Genomic DNA, 20,418 nt, shown 5'->3' with positions numbered 1-20,418 from the left:
TCCTTGGGGGTTTGGGGGGGGGCTCTGCGAGACCCCGGGGTGCCCCATGAGGGGGGACGGGGGCTTGGTGGGGGCTCCCCAACCCTGCAGGGCATTCCCCTTCCTGCCCCCGCTCTCCTGGGGTGCCTTCCTCCCGTACCAGCCTCATCCTCACCTCGTCACCCTGCCCTTTGCCCCCTTCCCTTTGCACCCTCCCCTGCCTCCTCCCCGCGCCTCCATCTTACAGGGGGGGGGCGGGGGCTGCACCCTTGGGCTCCAGCACCCCATAAGGGCCCCCCCTTCCCCAGCACCCCACTTTTGGGGCAGGGAGGGCTCCGTGCTTCACCCCGGGGGGGGCTGCGGGCTCCAGCCTCGGTTTGGGACCCCCCCACCGAGCCCCCACTTGGGGGTCCCTTTCCCCGGCGGTCTCCCAGCACCGTGCCGAGGGGGGAACCGCCCCCGGGGTGCCCCCACGGGGGTCCCAAGGACCCGGTGCCCCCCCCGGGCTGCTCGGGGAAGCGGGGCCGGGCCGGGGGGGGCAGCTCCCGGCAGCAGCCGCCGCCCTGACTCGGTGCCAGGGGAATCCCGGCGGCTCCGGCAGCGCCGCCCCGCTCCCAGCGCCGGGGGGGGGGCTCCGGGAGAACCGGGGGGGATCTGTGCCGGTCCCCCCCATCGCCCCGATCCCTCCCGTTACCGGATTTAGGGGATCGGGGGGGGGGTCCGGCCCGGCTCCTCTCGGTTTTTGGGCACCCCCAGGGGCTCCGGGGAGGCGGGGAAGGGGGTGCCGGGCTCCGGGGGTTCCGTGCGCCCCCCGCGCACGGTGCCCGGTGCCCGGTGCCGGTCCCGGTGCCGGCCCCGCCCGCTGCCGGCCCCGCCGCCGCCCCCCCGACCGCCTCCCGGGGAGCCCGGCACGGCCCCGCCGCCACCGGGAGGGACCGGGACGGGGACCGGGACCGGCACCGGGACAGGGACAGGGACAGGGACCGGCACCGGGACCGGCACCGGCAGCGCCAGGTGGGCACCGGGGCGCACCGGGGGGCATCAGGGGGGCACCGGGGGGCACCGGGGGGGTAGGAGGGGGGCTCGCGTGGGGTTTGGGGGGGGGAGAGGGGTATTTGGGGATATGGGGGTGTGGGGGGGACACCGCGTGGGGACATGGGGGGGGACTGCGTGGGGTCAGGGCTCGGGGACAGGGCGTGGGAACGGGGCGTGGGGACATCCTGTGGGGTCAGGGCGTGGGGACAGCGCGTGGGGTTAGGGCATGGGGACAAAGTGTGGGGACAGGGCACGGGGACAGGGAGTGGGGACACCACGTGGGGATCCGGGGCACAGGGACATCGTGTCGGGGTATGGTGTGGGGACACCGTGTGGGGACGGGGCATGGGGACATCGCGTGGGGGCACTGTGTGGGGTCAGGGCATGGGGACACTTTGTAGGGGTATGGCATGGGGACAAGGTGTGGGGACAGGGCAGGGGGATGTGTGGGGACACCGTGTGGGGATACGGCGTGGGAACAGGGCATGGGGACACCGCATGGGGGCACGGCATGGGGACAGCGTGTGGGGACACTGCGTGGGGATGGAGCATGGGGACACCATGTGGGGACATGGCACTGTGATAAGGACTGGGGACACCATGTGGGGGTATGGTGTGGGGACACCGTGTGGGGTCAGGGCATGGGGACACTTTTGGGGGTACGGCATGGGGATGGGGCATGGGGACACCACACAGGGGTGTGGGGACAGGACATGGGGACATTGTGTGGGTGCATGGCATGGGGACACTTCATGGGGACAGGGCATGGGGATGCTACATGGGGACAGGGCACAGTGGCAGGGCTTGGGGACCCCATGTGGGGACGGGCATGGGGTCACCGTGTGGGGACAGGGCGTGGGGACAGCGCATGGGGGCACAGAAAGGGGACACACTCCGGGGACAGGGCATGGGGCCATCATGTCAGGACACGGCGTGGGAATAGGGCACGGGGACACCCCGAGGGAGCACGGCCTGGGCTCCACGTGGGGACCTGGCAGGGACACTGCGTGGGGACACGGCGCAGTCCCCACATGGGGACACGTGGGCACAGGGCCACCGTGTGGGGACACAGCAGGGGGGACATTGCACGGGGACACAGCGAGCCTGACCCCACCACCCCCATGGCAGGTGGCAGCCGTCGGGGGGCCACCACCGAGCGCCGTCCCCTGTCCCCCTGTCCCCTGTATCCCCTGTCCCCTGTCCCCTGTCCCCCGCGGGCCATGCAGGCTGTGCCACCGCCCGCGCCCGCCGTCACCATGCACCAGGGCTACGCGGCCATGCTGTGTGAGTATGGGCATCACCGGGGTGTCCCCACGGGGTGTCCCCACGGGGTGTCCCCACGGGGTGTCCCCTGGGGGTGTCACCGTGCCGGGGGGAGGCTGACGCGGTGCCCGCAGGTGTCCTGGCCGTGCTGAGGCTGGAGGCCGCCGCGCTGGGCGAGTGCGAGCTGGCGCGGCTCCTGCGGGACCAGCTGGGCTACGAGAAGCGCCTGCAGTACACGGTACCCTGGGGGGGCAGCCTCTGTTTTTGGGGGGGGGCCCAGAGACCCCCCGGCCTCCTCCCCGCCAGCCCCGTTGTGCTCTTTTCCCCGTTGCGCCCCCCGGTAGAAGCACTACTTCCCCATCGGGTACACGCTGCGGGTGCAGTACGAGGAGGTGCTGAGGCCGGCCAACATCACCCGGCTGGTGAGGATGGGGGTTGGGGTTTTGGGGTTGGGTCTTTTGGGGTTGGTGGGTTGGTGGTTGGGGTTTTGGGGTTGGTGGGTTGGGGGTTGGGGTTTTGGGGTTTGGGGTCTTTTGGGGTTGGTGGGTTGGGGGTTGGGGTTTTGGGGTTTGGGGTCTTTTGGGGTTGGTGGGTTGGGGGTTGGGGTTTTGGGGTTTGGGGTTTTGGGGTTTGGTGGGTTGGGGGTTGGAGGTTTGGGGTTGGTGGTTGGGGTATTGGGGTTGGTGGTTGGGGTTTTGGGGTCAGTGGTTGGGATTTGGTGGTTTGGGATTTTGGGGTTGGTAGTTGGGGTTGGTAGTTGGGGTTTGGTGTTTTGGGGCTTGATGTTTTGGGGTTTGGTGTTTTGGGCTTGGTGGTTGGGGTTTTGGGGTTGGTGGTTTGGGGTTTGTTTCTTTTGGGGTTGGTGGGTTGGGGTTCAGTGGTTGGGGTTTGGTGGTTTTTGTGGTTTTGATGGTTTGGGGGTTGGTGGTTGGGGTATTGGGTTTGATGGTTGGGGTTTAGGGGTTTGGTGTTTTGGGGTTTGGTGGTTGAGGTTTTGGGGTCAGTGGTTGGGGTTTGGTGGGTTGGGTTTTGGGGTTGGTGGTTGGGGTTTGGTTCTTCTGGGGTTGGTGGGTTGGTGTTTTGGGGTTGGTGGGTTGGGGTTCAGTGGTTGGGGGTTTGCTGTTTTTTGTGGTTTTGATGGTTTGGGGGCTGGGGTTTGGGGTTTGGTGGTTGGGCTTTGGGGTTTGGTGGTTTGGGGTTGGTGGTTTGGGATTGGTGTTTGGGGTTTGGGGGTTGGTGGTTGGGCTTCGGGGTTTGGTGTTTTGGGGCTTGGTGGTTGGGGTTTGGTAGTTGGGGTTGGGGTTTGGGGTTTTGATGGTTTAGGGGTTGGTGTTTTGGGGTTTGGTAGTTGGGGTTTGGAGGTTTGGTGTTTGGTATTTTGGTGCTTTGGTGTCGGGGAGGCCTCTGCCTCACCCCCCTGCCCTCCCCCCACCCCGCAGCGCGCGGGGGCGGCCTCGGAGGCCTCTCTGCGCTACCTCTGGTTCCACGTCAGCGCCCAGGCCGTGCGGCGGCTGCACCAGGTGCTCCCGGAGCAGCACCCGTCATGGCCCTACACCCGCGGCCTGGGCCGGCTGCTGGACGCGCTGGGCACCGAGCACTACGGGCACTACCGGCAGGTGGGGAGGGGACGGGTCGGGGAGGGCGGGGGGAGGGCCCCACATCTGGCATTGGTGGTTCAGTGGGAGAATTCTCGCCTGCCACGCGGGAGGCCCGGGTTCGATTCCCGGCCAATGCAAAAATTCCCCTTTTTTTGCTTTTTTTTGTTGTTTTTTTTGGGGTCGGTGCGGTGTTAACTCTGAAGCCTACTGATGGCCTCCCCGCCCTCCTGCCCCATTGCTGGGGATGGGGCGCTGCTGCTGGTGGTGGGGGGATGTGGGGTGGGAGGTGAGCACTGGCTCTGCCCCCCCTGCCCCACTGCTGCCCCCCCTGCCCCATTGCTGCCCCCCTGCCCTGGGAACAAAGGGGTGGGCGCTATGGGGTGCCCCACATCTGGCATTGGTGGTTCAGTGGTAGAATTCTCGCCTGCCACGCGGGAGGCCCGGGTTCGATTCCCGGCCAATGCAGAGGTTACCCCAAATTTTTTGCCCCCCCAATTCCCTAGTGGGGCCACCCCAGTGCTGATCCCTGTGGGATTCCCCCCCCCTTTAACCACCACCTCCCCCTGCACCCCACAGCTGTGGGTCTGCGCCCCCTCAGGGTGGCACCACCACAGTCCCCAGCCAGGTGGCATCTGGGGGGGGTGTCCCTGTCCCCATTTTGGGGTGCCCCACACCCAGCACTGTGTGGGGGGGGTCAGCTTTTTATAGGGCCGTGGTGCCCCCCCGGGGCTGTGCCATGTGGGGCAGGCGGTGCTGCCCCAGCCGTGTCCCGGTGCTGTGGGGTGCCCAATTTAGGGGGGGGGAATGGGGATGGGCAGACCCCACATGTGGGGCAGGGCCGTGGGCGAGCCCCGTGGGGTGCCCCACATCTGGCATTGGTGGTTCAGTGGTAGAATTCTCGCCTGCCACGCGGGAGGCCCGGGTTCGATTCCCGGCCAATGCAGAAATTCCCCAAAATTTTTGCCTCCTATATTCCTGGGTGGGGAGACCCCAGGAGCCCATTGCTGCTCCCCCGCACCCCACAACTGCAGACATGCAGCCCCATGGGGCGCCCCATGGGGACAGCTCCAGCTTTGCTATCCCATATATCCACGGCGTTAACTCTGAAGCCTACTGACGGCCTCCTGCCCTTCCCCACCACAGGACTCCCAACTGATTCAGCCCCCTCCCCGCCTCCCCCAGACCCCTTTTCACCCCAAAACCTTTCCGTGTCCCCCCAGAGTGAGGTGACGGCGGCGGTGGCCGAGCTGGTGCAGCGGCTGCACAGCGGCGAGCGGCGCCCCAAGGCCGTGCGCCCCAAGGCGCTGCTGGACAACTGCCTGCGGGTGCTGCGGATGCTCTTCCAGGCTCCCTGTGAGTGGGGAAAAGGGGGTCTGGGGGGGGGGTCCTGGGTGCTGCCCCCCCTCGCTGACCCCCAGACCCTCTGCCCAGGTCAGTGGGGAGCCACGGAGAGCGGCGGCGAGGAGGGGAGCAGAGGAGGAGGAGGAGGAGGAGGAGGAGGAGGAGGAGGAGGGTGAAGGGCGCGCCGGGGGGGCTCTTCGGGCATTTCGTGTTCTTTTTTATTTTTATAGTCTGATTTTTTTTTTCTTTTATAATTTTTATTTTTTATTCCTTCTTTATTTTTTTATTATTTTCTTCTTTTTATTTTCTTCTTTTTTATTTTCTTTTCTTTCTTTTCTTTTCTTTTTTTTTCTTTATTTTCTTTTATTTTCTTTTTTTCTTTTATTTTCTTTTATTTTCCTTTTTCTTTATTTTTATTTTCCACTTTCCTTAGTTCGCACTTTTATTTTAAAATTTCTTTTAGCTCTTTAAAAAAATTCCCCCGTTTTTTTAACATTTTCCTCCCGTCCCGGTCTCCGTTAACCACTTGGCGGCGCCCAGCACCGATTTGGGGGGTGGGGGGGCGAGGCCGAAGGGCGGAGCCGCCGCTCCTCTGCCTTTTGGGGGGGGAATTTGGGGGGACACCGGAGCTGCCCCATGGACATCGCGCCCCAGGGACCTCCCACCCCATAGACATCCCTCCCCATAGCCATCCTACACTATAGATGCCCCTCCCCATAGACATCCCACCCTATGGACCTCCTGCCCCATAGACATCCCACCCTATGGCACTCCCTCCCCATGGGCCTCCCACCCCATAGCCATCCTGCTCCACAGATGTCCCCTCCATAAACTCCCCCCCCATTGCCATCCCTCCCCATTGACGTCCTCCCCCATCCCTCCCTTACGGACCTCCCACCCCATAGATGTCCCTCCCCATAGACACCCTACCCTATGGCCCTACCTACCACCCAATGGACATCCCTCCTTATGGATGTCCTGCCCCATAAACTCCCACCCCATAGACCTCCCACCCCATAGACCTCCCACCCCATAGATCTCCCACCCCATAAACCTCCCACCCCATAGACCTCCCACCCCATAGACCTCCCACCCCATAGACCTCCCACCCCATAAACCTCCCACCCCATAGATCTCCCACCCCATAGACCTCCCACCCCATAAACCTCCCACCCCATAGATCTCCCAACCCATAAACTCCCACCCCATAGACCTCCCACCCCATAGACCTCCCACCCCATAGACCTCCCACCCCATAAACCTCCCACCCCATAAACCTTCCCCCCCAGCTCCCAGCCCTTCCAGCTATGGGGCCGGGTGGCACAGGACCTCCTTACGGCACGGTCCCATTGTGGCCGTGGCCATTTATTGCTCTCCAGCCCCGGGGAGCCTGGGGGGGTCGCCTCCTCACCAGGGCAGGCTCTGCCCCCGCCAGTCCCAGAAGGTGCCGTTGCTGGAGGCCGAGAGGCCGGCGAGGACACGCAGGACGCCCTGGGTGCTCTCCTCCATCGTCACCGGGCTCTGTGGGGACAAGGACAGCGGCGCTGAGCCCCCCCGTGCTCACCCAGAAGGGGGCCTGAAGCTCGGCGTCTCTTTTTTTTTTTTTTTTTGGAAAAAAATCCATTTTTGGGTGCAATAAAATGTTTCCATGAGGCTATAGGGCCAGGGAGAGGCTCCCGGCCTCTCCAGCCTTCTTTTGGGGTGGGATGACCCCAGTTTGGGGTGGCGATGCCCCCACGGCTGCTTGAGGGGCTGGTGGAGCACGGGGCTGGGGTGCCCTCTGCCGACACACAGCCCCTGATGGAGACGGGAAAGTAATGCAGGAAATGGGAAAATAATACAGGAAATGAGGAAATAATGTGAGAAATGGGGAAATAATGTGAGAAATGGGGAAATAACGAGCGGTGCAAGGGAGAACCCGGGACCGTCCCCGTGCTGCGGTGGCGCGGAGCCTTTGGGACACGGGTGGGGGCTGTGGGGTGAGATGTTCATGGGGGCTGTGTCTGTGGGGTGTGATATCTGTGGGGCACTGTGGCTGTGGGGTATGAGAGCTATGGGTTGTTAAGTCTATGGGACATGATATCCATGGGGTGCGATATCTATGGGGTGCGATATCCATGGGACACAATATCCATGGGGTGCGACATCCATGGGGTGAGATATCCATGGGGTGTGATATCCATGGGGTGCGATATCTATGGGGTGCGATATCTATGGGGTGCGATATCCATGGGGTATGATATCCATGGGGTGTGATACCCATGGGATATGATCCCCATGGGGTGTGATATCCATGGGGTGCGATATCTATGGGGTGCGACATCCATGGGGTGTGATATCTATGGGATATGATCCCCATGGGGTGTGATATCCATGGGGTGCGATACCCATGGGCTATGCTACCCATGGGGTGCTCTGTCCATGGGGGCACCACATCTATGGGGCCTGGCCCCCCTGTGTCTCTGTGCCTGTGGGGCACGCCGCCCCCACCCCTCACCTCCTGGCTCCCCGGCGCTGCCTCCACGTCCCCGGGGTCGATGGCGATGCAGAGGATCCCGCTGTGGCCGTACTGCAGCGCCTGGCACTTGGTCAGCATGTTGAGCGCCGCCTGCGGGGACAGCGGGGGGGGTGAGACCCTATGGGGGGAATATTGGGGTCACCCCACACCCCAACCGGGCCCGTACCTTGCTGCAGCGGTAGGAGACGTCCTGAGCGTCCCCCCAGGCCGCCGCCACCCCGATGGAGCCCATGGCGCTGGAGACGTTGACCACGGCCGCGCGGCTGCAGCTCAGCTCCTGCCCACGCCCGGCCTGCGCCGCCTCCTGCAGCAGGGGCAGGAAGGCCTTGGAGGAGGGCACGCAGTCACCCCCAGGCCTCCACCCTATAATTTTGGGGTGGGGTGGTCCCACTGAGCCCTACCTGCGTGACCTGCAGGGGCCCGATGGTGTTGGTGGCGTAGAGCAGGGCCATGTTTTCGGCCGTCTCGGCCTGCAGCGTGCTGTGGCGCCGTGTGCCCGCCGTGTTGATCAGGAGGCTGAGGCCGGCCCCGCGCAGCTCATCCCGCACCCGGCCCACCGCTGCCCCGATACTGCCCGCGTCTGTCACGTCTGAGAGGGGACAGTGTGGGGACACCACAGGGACCTCATGGGGACACCAACGGGGAAGCCACGGGGGAGCCATAGGGGCAATTCCACAAGGACACCCATGGGGACGTCCATGGGGATGTCATGGGGACAACTCCATGGGACACCCACAGGGGGTCAACACCACAAGGACACCCATAGGGATACCTACAGGGACACCCATGGGGACACCCGTGAGGGCAACACCACAAGGACACCCCTGGGGAATCCATAGGGACAATTCCATAAGGACACTCGTGGGGACACCCAAGGGACACCCATGGGGACACCCACAGGGGATCAACACCACAAGGACACCCATAGGGAAACCCATAGGGACAATTCCATAAGGATACTGATGGGGACACCCAAGGGACACCCGTGAGGACAACACCACAAGGACACCCTTAGGGAAACCCATAGGGACACTCATAGGGACAATTCCACAAGGACACCCCCAGGGACACGCTGGTGGCCCTGGGGGTTGCCCCAAATCACCTCCGAGACACTGAGCAGCCCCGGTTGTGGGGGACAGGATTTTGGGGACAGGGCTTTGGGGTGCTGGCACCTACCGAGGGGCAGGACCACGAGGTTGGGGGTGCCCAGAGCCAGCTCATTGAGGGCCTGAGGGAGGAACGGGGCTGAGGGGGTGGCACCAGGAGCCCCACGGAGGAAGGTGTGGGGCAGGTAGTGCCTGCTGCTGTGCCCTACAACTCCCACCCCACCACCAAAAACCCCACCATGTTCTCCAAAACCATCCCCACCTCCTCAAGACCACCACCACCTCCACCACCACCACCACCACCATCCCCACCACCTCCTCCATCCCTCCCACCCCCCGTCACGGTGACCCCCCCCTGGTGTCCCCACCTTCCCGTCGGGGTCGGTGCAGGCGGCGAAGAGGCGCCGTGGTGGGCTCGGCAGCTCCAGGAAACGTTTGACCAGCCCCAGCCCCACGCCACCGTCACAGCCAGTCACCAGCACGTGCTGGGCTCCGGGACCCTCCATTGCCTCCCTCCTGCCCCACAGCTGCCCCACAGCTGCCCCACGGCTGCCCCACGGCGCCGGTGTCACCACCACGCGTCCGCCCCCAAACCCTTGGGAAACGGCCCCGTAATTGTCGGGGTGGTGCCGGGGACGCCCTGGGAAGGGTGGGGAGGGAGCAGCAGCGTCACCCCACGTGGGGAGGGTCCCCACAGCACCCCAAAATTTTTTTTGGGGGGAGACAGGGCCCCCCCCGGTTCCAACGGAGGCGCAGACGGGGCTAATTACAGTACAACCTTTATTAATACTGGAATCTTCACAGTGCATTCGTTACTCGTAGCAGTGACTATTTAAATCAAGGGCTCGGGGTGGGGGGTGGGGGAGAGGGGACGTTACCACCAAAAAAAAAATAAAATAAAATAAAATTAAAAATTAAAAAAAAAAAGGGAGAAAAGAAAGAAACGTGGCCGAGGGGGCGGGGGGAAGCGGAGGAAATAAATTAAAAAAAAAGAAAGTAAAGGAGCGGGTTAACAACAGCACCAGAAAAGTTACTTCAGTCGAAAGACAATTTTTTTTTTCTCTTTTCCAAGGAATTTTTGCTCTCTGTACAAAATGAGAAGGACTCTTCCCCCCCCCCCCCACCCCCAACCCCGGACGTTTGTCACTTGTCATCAGCGCGTGGGGGTCACGACGGGGGGGGACCGGGGCCGGGCGGTGGCTACGAGGTTACTCCTAGGCGGGGGCGAGCTATGTACAGGGGGGGCTGGGGCCGGGCTGCACTGCCCTGGGGCTGGCGTCGCCCCCCGAGGGATGGGGAGGGGGACGGATGGGTCCTGCGCTGGGGAGGGACTGGGGGGTAAAGGGTGAAAGGGAGAGGAGGAGGAAGGGCAGGGGGAGGGAGAAGTTGGGAGAGGAAGAGGAGGGAGAAGGGAGCAGAATGGGCTGAGGAAGGGGGAGATGGGGAGGGAGATGGAGGGGGAGATTGGAAGGCAGATGGGGAGATGGAGAAGGAGGTGGGGAGGGAGATGGAGGGAGAGATGGGGAAGGAGATGGGGAGATGGGAAGGGAGATGGAGGAGGAGATGGGGAGATGGAGGGGGAGATGGGGAGATAGGGAGGAGGGGAGATGGAGAGAAATGGAGAGAGATGGAGAGATGGAGGGGGAGATGGGGAGATGGAGAGATGGAAAGAGATGGGAGATGGAGAGGGAGATGGAGGGAGAGATGGGGAGGGAGATGGGGAGATGGAAAGGGAGATGGAGGGGGACATGGGGAGATAGAGAGGGAGGAGGGGAGATGGAGAGAAATTGAGAGATGGAGAGATGGAGGGGGAGATGGGGAGGAAGATGGAGGGGGAGATGGAGGGGGAGAGATGGAGGGGGAGAGGGGAAAATGGGAAGGGAGACGGAGGGAGAGATGGGGAAAAAGATGGGGAGATGGAGAGATGGAAAGAGATGGGAGATGGAGAGGAGATGGAGGGAGACATGGGGAGGGAGAAAGGGAGATGGAGGGCAACGTGGGGAGATGGGGAGGGAGACGGGCGGGGAGATGGAGCAGGAACAGGAGAGCGCAAGACATGGGCGCGAGACGGGAGCGCACTACGGAATTAACGAAAGGAACCCAAAAACGTGAGGAAGGGAAGAAAAACGAGGCGGGGAAGGGCCCAACGCAGGCGGTGACCGGCGTGGTGAGGACGGGGCTGGGGGAAGGGGAGGGGGCGCCGTGCCCTGCTGCGGCCGGGGGTCCCCGCGCCCCCTTTTGGGGCTCCCATCCCCACGCTCCCCGCCGTGTGCCGCCGCTGCCGCCGCGTCCCCGCGGGCACCATCACGATATCCGCGGGGCCGACCTGTCGTTGGTGACGGTCCTGCGCAGGCGCACGCCGCGCCGGATGGCCACCAGCATGTCTTCGGCCGGGGGGTCCATGGCGGGCGCGGGGGGCGGCGCGGGGGTCTCCTCCAGCGCGGTGGGGAAGGGGAACTGCCCCTCGCCCAGGGCGCGGGCGCCGGCCACCAGCTCGCCGATCTTCTCCACCAGGCTGTGCCGGTTGGCGGCCAGCTGCCGGTCCTCCTCATCCTCCTCCTCATCCTCCTCCTCCTCGGCGGCGCCGGTGCCACGCGGCGTCACCGCGCTGGGGTAGACGGGGATCTCGGCCGCGCTGCCGCCGCCGCCGCCGCCCCACGCCGTGTTGGGGAGGCTCAAGCGTTTGGGCGAGGCTTTGGCAAAATCCACGGGGCCGGGCGAGGCGTCCTCGGCGTAGAACACGCACTCCTCGCTGCCCACCCGCGTGGGGCCGGCGTAGGCGGGCGAGTCGGGCACCGTGGGGGTCTTGACGGGGACGATGGGCGGGCGGATGGGGATGGGGCCGGCGTTGGAGAGCGTGCGGCGCACCGAGGGCTTGGTGGAGGGCGTGCGGCGGATGGTGGCCACCCCTGGCGTGGTGCCGGCCGGCAGGCTGGTGCCGCTGGGCAGCCCGGCGGTGGAGGCGGGGCGCTTGGTCTGGATCATGCGCCGGTAGTTCTGGGCGATGTTGCTGTTGCGCGGGATGGTGGAGGACTTGTCGAAGTCGCTCTGGGGCTCGCACTCCACGTCGCCGTTCACCGAGTAGCAGTCATAGTCGGAGCCTGCGGGGACCGAGCCGGGGGTCACGGGCGGCCCCCCGGGCACCTCCATGTGCCGAGCCACCAACGCGACGCTTCGTGGCACAACGGCCACCACCGGTGCCATCAGCTCTAACTTTGGTGGCCAACTTGGCCCCAAAAAACACCCAAAGGGTCCCCTTGCTTTGCGCTCCCAGCATGTGCCGCGGCACCGTGCGCACCGATGGGTGCGAGCACCTCCATGCGCCCTTCCCACCCCCAGCCCCAAATCCACCAGCTCCAAGGAGGTGCCCCTGCTCCTCCCCACCCCGTGTTGGTGCAGGGCCCAAGGAATCGGGGCCAGGCTCGTGCCCTCTTGCGAAACAAGAGCGAAGCAACGGGAGCGACGCAACCGGGTGGGACCTCGGTGCCCACGCGGGGTGGGGAAGGCAGCGCCTCCTGCTCCACCCTGCCGCCAGCCCAGCGCCTCTCACGCAACACCAGGGGTGCAAACCCAGCCTCGGTGCCCCCTCCCCAAAGCCCGGGGGTGCTACAAGGCGCCCTCCACCCCCCACGGGTACCTTGGGAGGGGATGGTGTCCTCGGAGCAGGACGGGGTGGTGGTCTGCGTGCTGTAGCCGCTGGAGTACTGCAGCGAGTCCCGGCTGCTCTTCTGGTGCTCCAGGCTCAGCCCCCGTGTCAACACCATGGCCAGGTCGCTGGCGGCGGGGGACACCTCCTCGCCGTGCTGCGGGGGCGAGGCAGCTCCGTCAGCCCCCCCAAGGAGCCCCCCAAAACCACCCCAAGAGCCCAGCACCGCCGCGCTCACCCCCCTGGTACCTTGGCGGCGATGGTGGCCGGCGACATTCGGGGTCTGGGGGCGTCCTCGGCGCCCATGCCCGGGTAGGCGCCGGTGGCTGAGCCCACCTCGGCCTCCCGCAGGTGCTCCACGCGGTCCTTGCGCCGCTGCAGGGTGCTGACGGCGGGCTGGTCGTAGGGGCTGGCCTTGGACCAATCCTGCAAGCACCGAGGCACGGGGTGGGCACGGGGCTCGGGCACCGCGGGATGGAGGCGAAGAGGAGGAGGAGGAGGGTGGTGAAGGCTTCACCCTGGGGGCCGTGGGGGAGCGAGGACTCACCGAGGTGGGCGAGCTGCACTCGCTGACCGACTGGCACGTCTCCGAGGCCTCCGAGGACGCCGAGCTGGAGGACTTCTGCCGTGCCCCGGGTCCAGGAGCAGCAGCGAGCGCAGGGGAGGCAGAGAGCGCACCCGGTGAGCCGGTGCCGTGCCCACCGCACCCGCTCCCACCCCGGGAGGTCCAGAGGGCCCTGGGGCATCCTCGGCACCCAGGATGGGGAAAGCATTTATCTGGGGGCTGTACCAAGCGGCTCCCCAAAAGCTTGGGGTGATTGGGACACGGGGAGGGGGCACAGCATCCCCCACGTTCGCCTCCCAAGCGTGCACCGGGGGATTGCGCCCATTTTACAGACGGGAAAACCGAGGCTGGGGAGCTCCATTTCCCCCCTCTCCCCCTCCTCCGCCTCTCCCCGTACCTGGCTGGTGATGTCCGAGGGCATCGGGGAGGGCGGCTTGGAGTAGGCGGCCTCCTGCTGCGAGATGAAGCCGGAGTCGTGCGAGGAGACGCTGGAGAGCCGGGTCCCCGCGCTGGCCGGCTGCGCCAGGCTGCGGTAGCGGTAGGTGGAGGAGGGCGAGCACGTCTGAGCCCCCCCGGGCCACGGGAGCCCACCCTTGGCACTGCTGACACTGCTGGGGGGGGCGCGCCGGGGGGCGAGGAGGGCAGAGGAAGGAGAAGAGAGCTTGAGAACAAGGCTTGGCACCCCCTTGGGGGTTGGGGTTCTGGGACCAGTCCCTCGGCGTTACTGGGCACCAGTTGGGGACCCCGTAGGGGGAAGGCCGCACCTGCACATGCTGGATTTGCGGGAGCTGGAGCTGCTGGGCGAGGACGGGGGGGTCTGGTAGGACCAGCTGTAGTCAGAGCCCTTCAGGTCCTTGATCACCTGTGGCAAGGAATGTGTTGGAGCCCCCCCAGGGCAGCGTTTCTCCCCCCCCCATCCCATCCCGTGTCCCCCCCTCCCCGCTGACCTGCTCGCTGGCGGGGGGCAGCTTGTGGGGCTCGGCGGTGAGCACGGCCAGGTCGTCGATGATGCCCTGCAGGTGGGTGATCTCCCCCAGCATGGTGAGCTCCCCGTTCTGTGCCGGGCGAGGGGAGGGGGCCATCAGCACCTGACGGTGGTAGTGGACCCCCAAAATAACCCCCCCCGCCGTCCCCAAAGGCTCACCACCACGGGCTGCAGGAAGGCGATGAAGGTGCAGAAGCGGCCCCGCTCCTCGATGAGCGCCCGGCGCACCGCCTGCTTCTCCGTCTCCTCCAGCAGCAGGTACATGTCGTTGACGTCCTGCAGCGCCGTGTCCAGCTGGGGCTGCAGGTCCCCCTTCCCTGCCGGGGGGACACCGGGGGGGGGACATGAAGCATGGCTGTGTCACGGGCTGGGGGCCCTGACCCATCCCCTGGGGAGGGTGAGCCGCCGAGGGGTGCGGATGGATGGGGACGTGGCCACCCAAATGGGGACATCACCATCCAAAGGGGGACATGGACACCCAAATGGGGACACTGCTGGATGGATGGGGACATGGCCATCTGGATGGGGACGTGGTCACCCAAATGGGGACATCACCACCCAAATGGGGACATGGCCATCTGGATGGGGACATGGCCACCCAAATGGGTACGTGGCCACCCAAATCGGGACATCACCATCCAAAGGGGGACATGGACACCCAAATGGGGACACTGCTGGACGGATGGGGACATGGCCATCTGGATGGGGACACTGCCACCCAAATGGGGACATGGCCATCCAAACGGGGATGTGGACACCCAAATGGGGACATCACTGGCTGGATGGGGACATCACCACCCAAAGGGGGACACGGCCATCCAAATGGGGACATTGCTGGCTCAATGGGGACACGGCCACCCCAATGGGGACATGGCTGTCCGGATGGGGACATGGCTACCCAAATGGGGACGCTGTCATCCAAAGGGGGACATCGCCATCTGGGTAGGGACATGGCCATCCAAGCGGGAATGTGGCCACCCAAATGTGGACATGACTGGCTGGATGGGGACATCGCCATCCGTATGGGGACATTGCCACCCAAATGGGGACATGGCCATCCAAATGGGGACATCACTGACTGGATGGGGACACCGTCATCTGGATGGGGACATGGCCATCCGAAGGGGGTCATCGCTGTCCAGATGGGGACATCACCATCCAAATGGGGACACTGCCACCCAAATGGGGACATCGCCATCCCCACGGATGGTGGCGATGGGGGGGGGGGGGTGAGCAGGGCAGAGCACGGATGGACAGACAGACAGACAGACAGACAGACAAAGCCCCAGCAAAAGGGAAGAGCCAGGGGGGGTGAGGCGGGAATGGGGGGGGACACGGGGGTGACATCTTTAGGGGGGGTGTCCTTGGCTTTCGCCCAAGGGGGGGGGACACAGATAAGGAAGCAGAGGTGGGGGGGGGGGCAGCGGTTCACTTACCCAGCAGCTCTGTGGGGAGGACGCGGAGGGGAGGAGGAGAGGGAAGGAGACAGAGAGAGAGAGAGCTGTGAAACGCCGGCCGGCCCCCCCCGTGCCCCCCCACCCCGCTGCGACCCCCCCGCTACCTTTTCGAGCCTTTTTCTGCAGCTTGAGCGTGTCCGAGGACTTCTTCTTGATCTCGTGGCGGGCCCGCTTGTACTCTGCGGGCACAGGGGTGGGGTGGGACCCAGCATCCCCCCCGCACCCCAAAAAGCAGCCCACGCCCCCCCCGGCCCTAAAAAGCACCCCCCCACACCCCCCCACATACCTTTGGCGTGGTCCTTGTCCAGCTGGTTGGCAGCTTTCTTCCAGTCCTCGATCCTGTCCTGCAGGGGGGTGATCAGGCTCTCCATCAGGGCGCTGCGGCGGGGGCGCAAAAGGAGGAGAAAAAGTGGGAACGGGGCCGAGACCACCCCCCCCCTGTGGGGATTATGGGGCGGGGGGGGGAAAAAAAATCATCCCCGGGGGGGTTCCCAGCTCGCCAGCGGGGCACCTACTTGGTGAACTGCCGGAGCTTGGCCTCGATGCTGCGGTGCCGCATGCACATGCGGGTGAGCGCGGAGCCGATGTCCCGCGTGGCCCCTGGGGATGGGGGGGGCAGAGAGGGGCTCACTGAGAGCCGGGGGGCAACCAGCGGGGTCTGGGGGCTCCCCCCGTGCCCATCGATAGCCCCCGAGGGGCTCCGTGAGCGGCATATTTGGGGGGGCGTTGCCAAGAGGCCGCCCCCGTTGGGCAGGCAGAGCGCCGTTCACTCTGAAGCCTAATGATGGCCACGGGGGGGCAGCGCCGGCCAAAATCCCTGCCCGGATTTTGGGACACCCCAAAAAGCCCTGGGAGAAGCCTCTGAAACCAGCTCCGGTCCCGCAGTGGGGTCTGCAGGGACACCCCACAGCCCCCTCCTCCCCATCCGCCCCCCAAACCACGTCCCCCCGGCCACCTCCACCCCGGCGCCTGCAGCCCCCCCGGAGCCTAATCCCACTGCTGGGGGCTGGGAGACAAATCTGGAGCCTTCCTCCTCCTCCTCCTCCTCCTCCTCCTCCTCCTCCTCCTCCTCCTCCTCCTCCTCTTCCTCCTCCTCCTCCTCGCCAGCAGCTCCAGATGGCCGGGGTGCCGCCGGCACCATCTGCTTGGCAGCCCAGCGGCGCCTGCGCGGGGGCAGCCCCAGCCCGGGGGGGGGGACACACACGTCGCCGTGACCCCCCCCCTGCCAGCAAACCCCCCCCCCCCGTGTCCCCCCCCCTCAGGTCCTACCTCGGGTGTTGGTGGCCATGTCGGCCACTTTCTGGAAGGCATCCAGGAAGGCGACCGCGGCCAGCACCGTGGTCCTGGGGGGGGGACAGGGACACCGGTGTCACCCCGCGGGTTGGGGGGGGGACGGATCTGGCACCACACCCCCCCCGGCACCCCCCTGTTGAGCGCTCACCTGAGCTGGGAGTGCAGCTTGGTGGCCTTGGAGTTGAAGTCCTCCCAGATGGGGTAGGAGCTCTGCAAGGGGGGAGGCGGCGTCAGACCCCAAACCTCGGGCACAGCCCCCCCACAGCCTCCCCTTGGGGGGGCGCGGGCAGCTCGGGGACGGGCTGGTGGCCCACCACCCCTTTTCCCTGCCCTCCACACCCTAAAATTTCCCCCTTCCAGCCTAGTCCTTTGGAGACCCCATCGCAGGGCCGGGAGGTGAGGCGCAAAGGGACAGGGACAGGGCGCAGGGGCCGGGGGGGGCCATCCTGGTGCCATCCCAGTAAAACCAGTCCGAGGGCGAGGCCGTCCCAGTGCCGGGGGTGTCTTGAGGTCAGTCCCAGCGAGGCCGATCCCGGTGCGAGGCCATCGTGGAGCCACCATCGTGGTGGGGACGGTCCCGGTGCTGTTAATCCCGGTGCCACCTCGGCGAGGCAAGTCCTGGTGCCAACCCGGTGTCACCGTCCCAGTGCCGTGTGTCCCAGCGAGGCCATCCCGGCGAGGCCATCCCGGCGAGGCTGTCACTGCGAGGCTGTCACCACGAGGCCATGCGGTGGCAGTTCCAGCCTGGTGAAGTCCCCGGAGGTGGCCGTCGGTGCCCTGGTGGCACTTCTGCCCCATTTGGGGACAGGGCTTGCGCGGAGCGGGGACAGAGCCGGGTTTGGAGCCCTCGGGTGCTCCCTTTCCTCGCGGGTCCCTCCGGCACGGTCACAGGGTGTCCCTTGGTGTGTGACATCCATCGGGCCACAGCCACGTCCCCGGGCCACCGCCGTGCCCCGGCCACCCCATACGGAGCCGTGGGGCTGGTGTCACCGTCCCCATCCCTCCGGGGCACCGGGCGGGAGGAGGACACGGATGAGGCCAGCAGGGACAAGGACAACGGGGACAAGGACATGCCAAGGTCACCTGGGGACGCCGTGCACAACGGGGGAGCCCCCATGGATAAACCCACCGGCACCGAGACCACCACGGGGCTGCGCTGCCCTCCTGCCTCGAGCCACCAAAGGGGGGGACAAAAAGCCACCGGAGAGCCCCCAAAGCCACCCAAATCGGGTCCCTCCGCCCCGGTGTCACCGCCGCAGGTCCCCGCCGTGCCGGGCACGTCACCGCGCTCACTGCCAGCACCGTTTGTGTCCCCTGGTCCCGCTGGTGCCCCGGGACACCCACGTGGTGACACCGGCACCGGTGGGGACGCTGCGCCCGGGGGGCCTCCGGTGCGCAGCAGGAGCGCAGCCGAAGCTGCAGCAGGATTTTTTTTGGGTTTTCTGCCCTTTTTTTGGTTATTTTTTTTTTAGCCTCCAGTCACCATCATGGAAACGGAGCCAGCCTGGCCCGCCGGTGCCCAGCAGCAGGGTGAGGGGCTCCTGCCCCCTCCCCAGCGCTGTCCCCACGGGGGTGCCACCGGCACCGGGATGGTGGCTCGGGGCCACCAAGGGAACGGGGAAACTGAGGCAGGGGCTGCCCAGGAGGGGGGTGAAAGACATCGGGGTGGTGAAGCGGGGGGAGCCCCAAACCCAGCCCCAACCTTTTGGGGCACGGGAATTTCGGAGGCCGTGGCCAGCTCGGCCTCCCCGTCCTCCCCCGGCACCGCAGCCCCCGGGGGCTTTGGGGTCACCCCGCCACCCGTCCCCGTGCGCCATGGGGATTTTCTCACTGGGGGGGCTTCCCCCCCCAAAAATCCCCCGTTCCCAGCCCCGTGGGGACCCGGTTGGCCCCCGAAGGGGTTAACCTCCTCCTCGGCGAGGCTTTTTATTTTTTTATCCCCCCTCCCCTGCCTTGGCAATGACAGCATTGTCTGGCCGGGGCTGCAGCAGGGAGCGGGAGGAAGAGGAGGAGGAGGAGGAAGGAGGCAGCTCTGTGCCCCCCCCGGAGCGCCCAGGGGCAGCAGCCCCAGCGCTGGGGCCGGGCAGCGACAAATTCCTCCCCCCCCCCTAAAAAAAATAATAATAAAAAAAAATCCCCATTTTGGTTAAATCGAGCCAAAAAAAAAATCTAATAATAAAAATAGAGAAATAAAGCTTTTTTTTTTTTTTTTTTTTTTTGGGGGGGGGGGCACCCAGCCTTGCTCCCGGGGGAGGGGGAAACCCGGGCACACAAAGGTCCCCCCCCCAAAATCGGTGCCAAGCAGGGGGGACCCAAAGGGGGTCCGGAGGGGAGGGGATCAGAAAGGGGGGGGGGGGCTCCGGTGGCAACCCCGGGGTGGAGCGGGGACCCCCCGGTGGGGATAAGGGTCTGGGGGGGGGGATCGGGTGGGGGGGGGCCCTACCTTCATGTCGTTAATGATGGCTTGGAAGAGCCCCCCGAGGGCTCCGCACTCCTTCTCCGCCGTCTCCATCGCGGCGGGCGCTGCGGCTGCCCGGGGCGGGGGGCGCCGCCGGGGGGGGGCGCGGGGGGGGCCAGGCTCGGGATTGGGATCGGGATGCGGCCAAAAGGGGTGTTTTTTTTTTTTTTTGGGGGGGGTTAAAAAAAGGAGGGGGCTGCGACGGCGGCGGGGCCGGGCCGGGGCTGGCGGCGGCGGGGGGGCGCGCAGGGCATCGCCCCCCCCCCCGGGCTGTGCGGGGGCCCGGCCGCCCCCCTTGGAGGAAAGGGGACAGGGAATGGGATCGGGAATGGGACCGGCACCGGGAATGGGACCGGGAATGGGGCCGGGGAGCGGAGCGCGGAGCCCCCGGGGCGGCGGCGGGGAGCGGGGCGGAGCGGGGCGGGCTCCGGAGCGGCACATGCGCCGCCCGCCCCCCCCAAAGGGGGAGGGTTATGGGGGGGGGTTTGGTTTTTTTGGGGTTGGAGAGGGTTGGGGGGAGGAGAGGGGATCCTCGGGGATGCCTGGGGTTAAGGGGGTGGGGGGCGAGGTCAGCGCTGGGGGGTGGGGGGGGGATATTGGGGACCCCCCCCCCTACCCGGGGTGGCCTCTCCAAGGGGTGGGGGGGGATCTGGGGGGGGCTCTGGGGGTGGAAAGGGGTTTGGGGGGGTGTTGGGGATTGGGGGGTGAGGGGTGGTTTTGGGAAAAGGGGGAGCCAAGGGATGCTCAGGGCTGGGGGGGCTCCCCAAGGGTTTGCCCCAGCCGGGGGTCCCACGCCTGGGTGCGCCGCGGGGATCCCCGGGGGGCTCCGTGGATGGTTTTAGGGTCCTGAGGTTGGGAGGTGTGGGAAACCCACAGGGAGACCCTGCCCTGGGGGTCTGGGGGGGTGACAGCACCAAGCTGCACCCCGAGGGGTGCTGTGGGGGCTGAGCATGGTTTGGGACCACCACCAGGGCACGGAGGGGGCTGCTGCCCCTATATCCCCTATCCAGCCATGGAAACGGCCCCAATATCCTGGTGGCTGTGTCCTGGTGGCCGTGTCCCGGTGTCACCACGCTGCTCGGGCCACCACTGGTCACCAACCACCCCTAAGGACCAGCTCAGAGCCCCGTGCTCCATTTGGGATTTCTACCCCAAATCCTGATCCCACTGGGTC

At 65.8% G+C, this 20,418-nt stretch overlaps 3 protein-coding genes and 3 non-coding genes across 9 annotated transcripts; 4 read left to right on the top strand and 2 right to left on the bottom strand.

Annotated features, from left to right (window-relative positions):
• The first annotated feature begins 295 nt into the window (after positions 1-295).
• Positions 296-6,869, top strand: IL34 (interleukin 34). Its single transcript, XM_068693008.1, has 7 exons — positions 296-993; positions 2,143-2,298; positions 2,412-2,515; positions 2,622-2,699; positions 3,717-3,893; positions 5,096-5,228; positions 5,307-6,869. The coding sequence occupies exons 2-7, from the start codon at positions 2,235-2,237 to the stop codon at positions 5,390-5,392; spliced, it is 642 nt and encodes a 213-aa protein (XP_068549109.1). The 5' UTR covers positions 296-993; positions 2,143-2,234; the 3' UTR covers positions 5,393-6,869.
• Positions 3,942-4,012, top strand: TRNAG-GCC (transfer RNA glycine (anticodon GCC)). The gene has a single exon. It is a non-coding gene; the product is annotated as a tRNA-Gly (tRNA).
• TRNAG-GCC (transfer RNA glycine (anticodon GCC)) lies at positions 4,270-4,340 on the top strand. The gene has a single exon. It is a non-coding gene; the product is annotated as a tRNA-Gly (tRNA).
• Positions 4,748-4,818, top strand: TRNAG-GCC (transfer RNA glycine (anticodon GCC)). The gene has a single exon. It is a non-coding gene; the product is annotated as a tRNA-Gly (tRNA).
• Positions 6,624-9,649, bottom strand: LOC137861660 (uncharacterized). Its single transcript, XM_068693009.1, has 6 exons — positions 9,209-9,649; positions 8,911-8,962; positions 8,136-8,323; positions 7,901-8,059; positions 7,714-7,824; positions 6,624-6,737 (listed from the first exon to the last, which is right to left on the bottom strand). The coding sequence occupies exons 1-6, from the start codon at positions 9,647-9,649 to the stop codon at positions 6,624-6,626; spliced, it is 1,065 nt and encodes a 354-aa protein (XP_068549110.1).
• On the bottom strand, positions 9,604-19,648 carry MTSS2 (MTSS I-BAR domain containing 2). 4 transcript variants are annotated; one of them, XM_068692999.1, is made up of 15 exons: positions 19,230-19,648; positions 16,935-16,996; positions 16,763-16,836; positions 16,009-16,093; positions 15,780-15,871; positions 15,598-15,672; positions 15,473-15,481; positions 14,196-14,353; positions 13,999-14,106; positions 13,816-13,913; positions 13,449-13,662; positions 13,034-13,108; positions 12,736-12,912; positions 12,478-12,643; positions 9,604-11,941 (listed from the first exon to the last, which is right to left on the bottom strand). In XM_068692999.1, exons 1-15 carry the CDS (start codon positions 19,296-19,298, stop codon positions 11,145-11,147), a joined length of 2,259 nt encoding a protein of 752 aa, XP_068549100.1. In that variant the 5' UTR covers positions 19,299-19,648; the 3' UTR covers positions 9,604-11,144. The 4 variants fall into 4 exon arrangements, with proteins under 4 accessions (XP_068549100.1, XP_068549101.1, XP_068549103.1 ...); XM_068693000.1 differs by having other exon boundaries at positions 13,449-13,659; XM_068693002.1 differs by lacking the exon at positions 15,473-15,481.
• Between the last annotated feature and the right edge of the window lie 770 nt (positions 19,649-20,418).

Source organism: Anas acuta, chromosome 10 (genome assembly GCF_963932015.1).
Source record: "Anas acuta chromosome 10, bAnaAcu1.1, whole genome shotgun sequence".
In the NCBI taxonomy this organism is placed as follows: domain Eukaryota; kingdom Metazoa; phylum Chordata; class Aves; order Anseriformes; family Anatidae; genus Anas; species Anas acuta.
This window is presented reverse-complemented; position numbering and strand designations above follow the sequence as displayed.

Bases quoted from the DNA above. Each gene is read 5' to 3' on its own strand.
- MTSS2 (XM_068692999.1), bottom strand. From the start codon at position 19,298: ATGGAGACGGCGGAGAAGGAGTGCGGAGCCCTCGGGGGGCTCTTCCAA. The intron at 15,872-16,008 runs GTAGGTGCCCCG...CCCCCGCCGCAG, and splicing joins AAGCTCCGGCAGTTCACCAA to CGCCCTGATGGAGAGCCTGA. The intron at 13,914-13,998 runs GTCAGCGGGGAG...TCCTTGCCACAG, and splicing joins TGCCCCCCGCCAGCGAGCAG to GTGATCAAGGACCTGAAGGG.
- IL34 (XM_068693008.1), top strand. From the start codon at position 2,235: ATGCAGGCTGTGCCACCGCCCGCGCCCGCCGTCACCATGCACCAGGGC. The intron at 2,299-2,411 runs GTGAGTATGGGC...CGGTGCCCGCAG, and splicing joins GGGCTACGCGGCCATGCTGT to GTGTCCTGGCCGTGCTGAGG. The intron at 5,229-5,306 runs GTGAGTGGGGAA...CCCTCTGCCCAG, and splicing joins GATGCTCTTCCAGGCTCCCT to GTCAGTGGGGAGCCACGGAG.
- LOC137861660 (XM_068693009.1), bottom strand. From the start codon at position 9,649: ATGCACTGTGAAGATTCCAGTATTAATAAAGGTTGTACTGTAATTAGC. The intron at 7,825-7,900 runs GTACGGGCCCGG...CTGTCCCCGCAG, and splicing joins TCTCCTACCGCTGCAGCAAG to GCGGCGCTCAACATGCTGAC. The intron at 6,738-7,713 runs GTGAGGGGTGGG...TTGTCCCCACAG, and splicing joins CAGCGCCGGGGAGCCAGGAG to AGCCCGGTGACGATGGAGGA.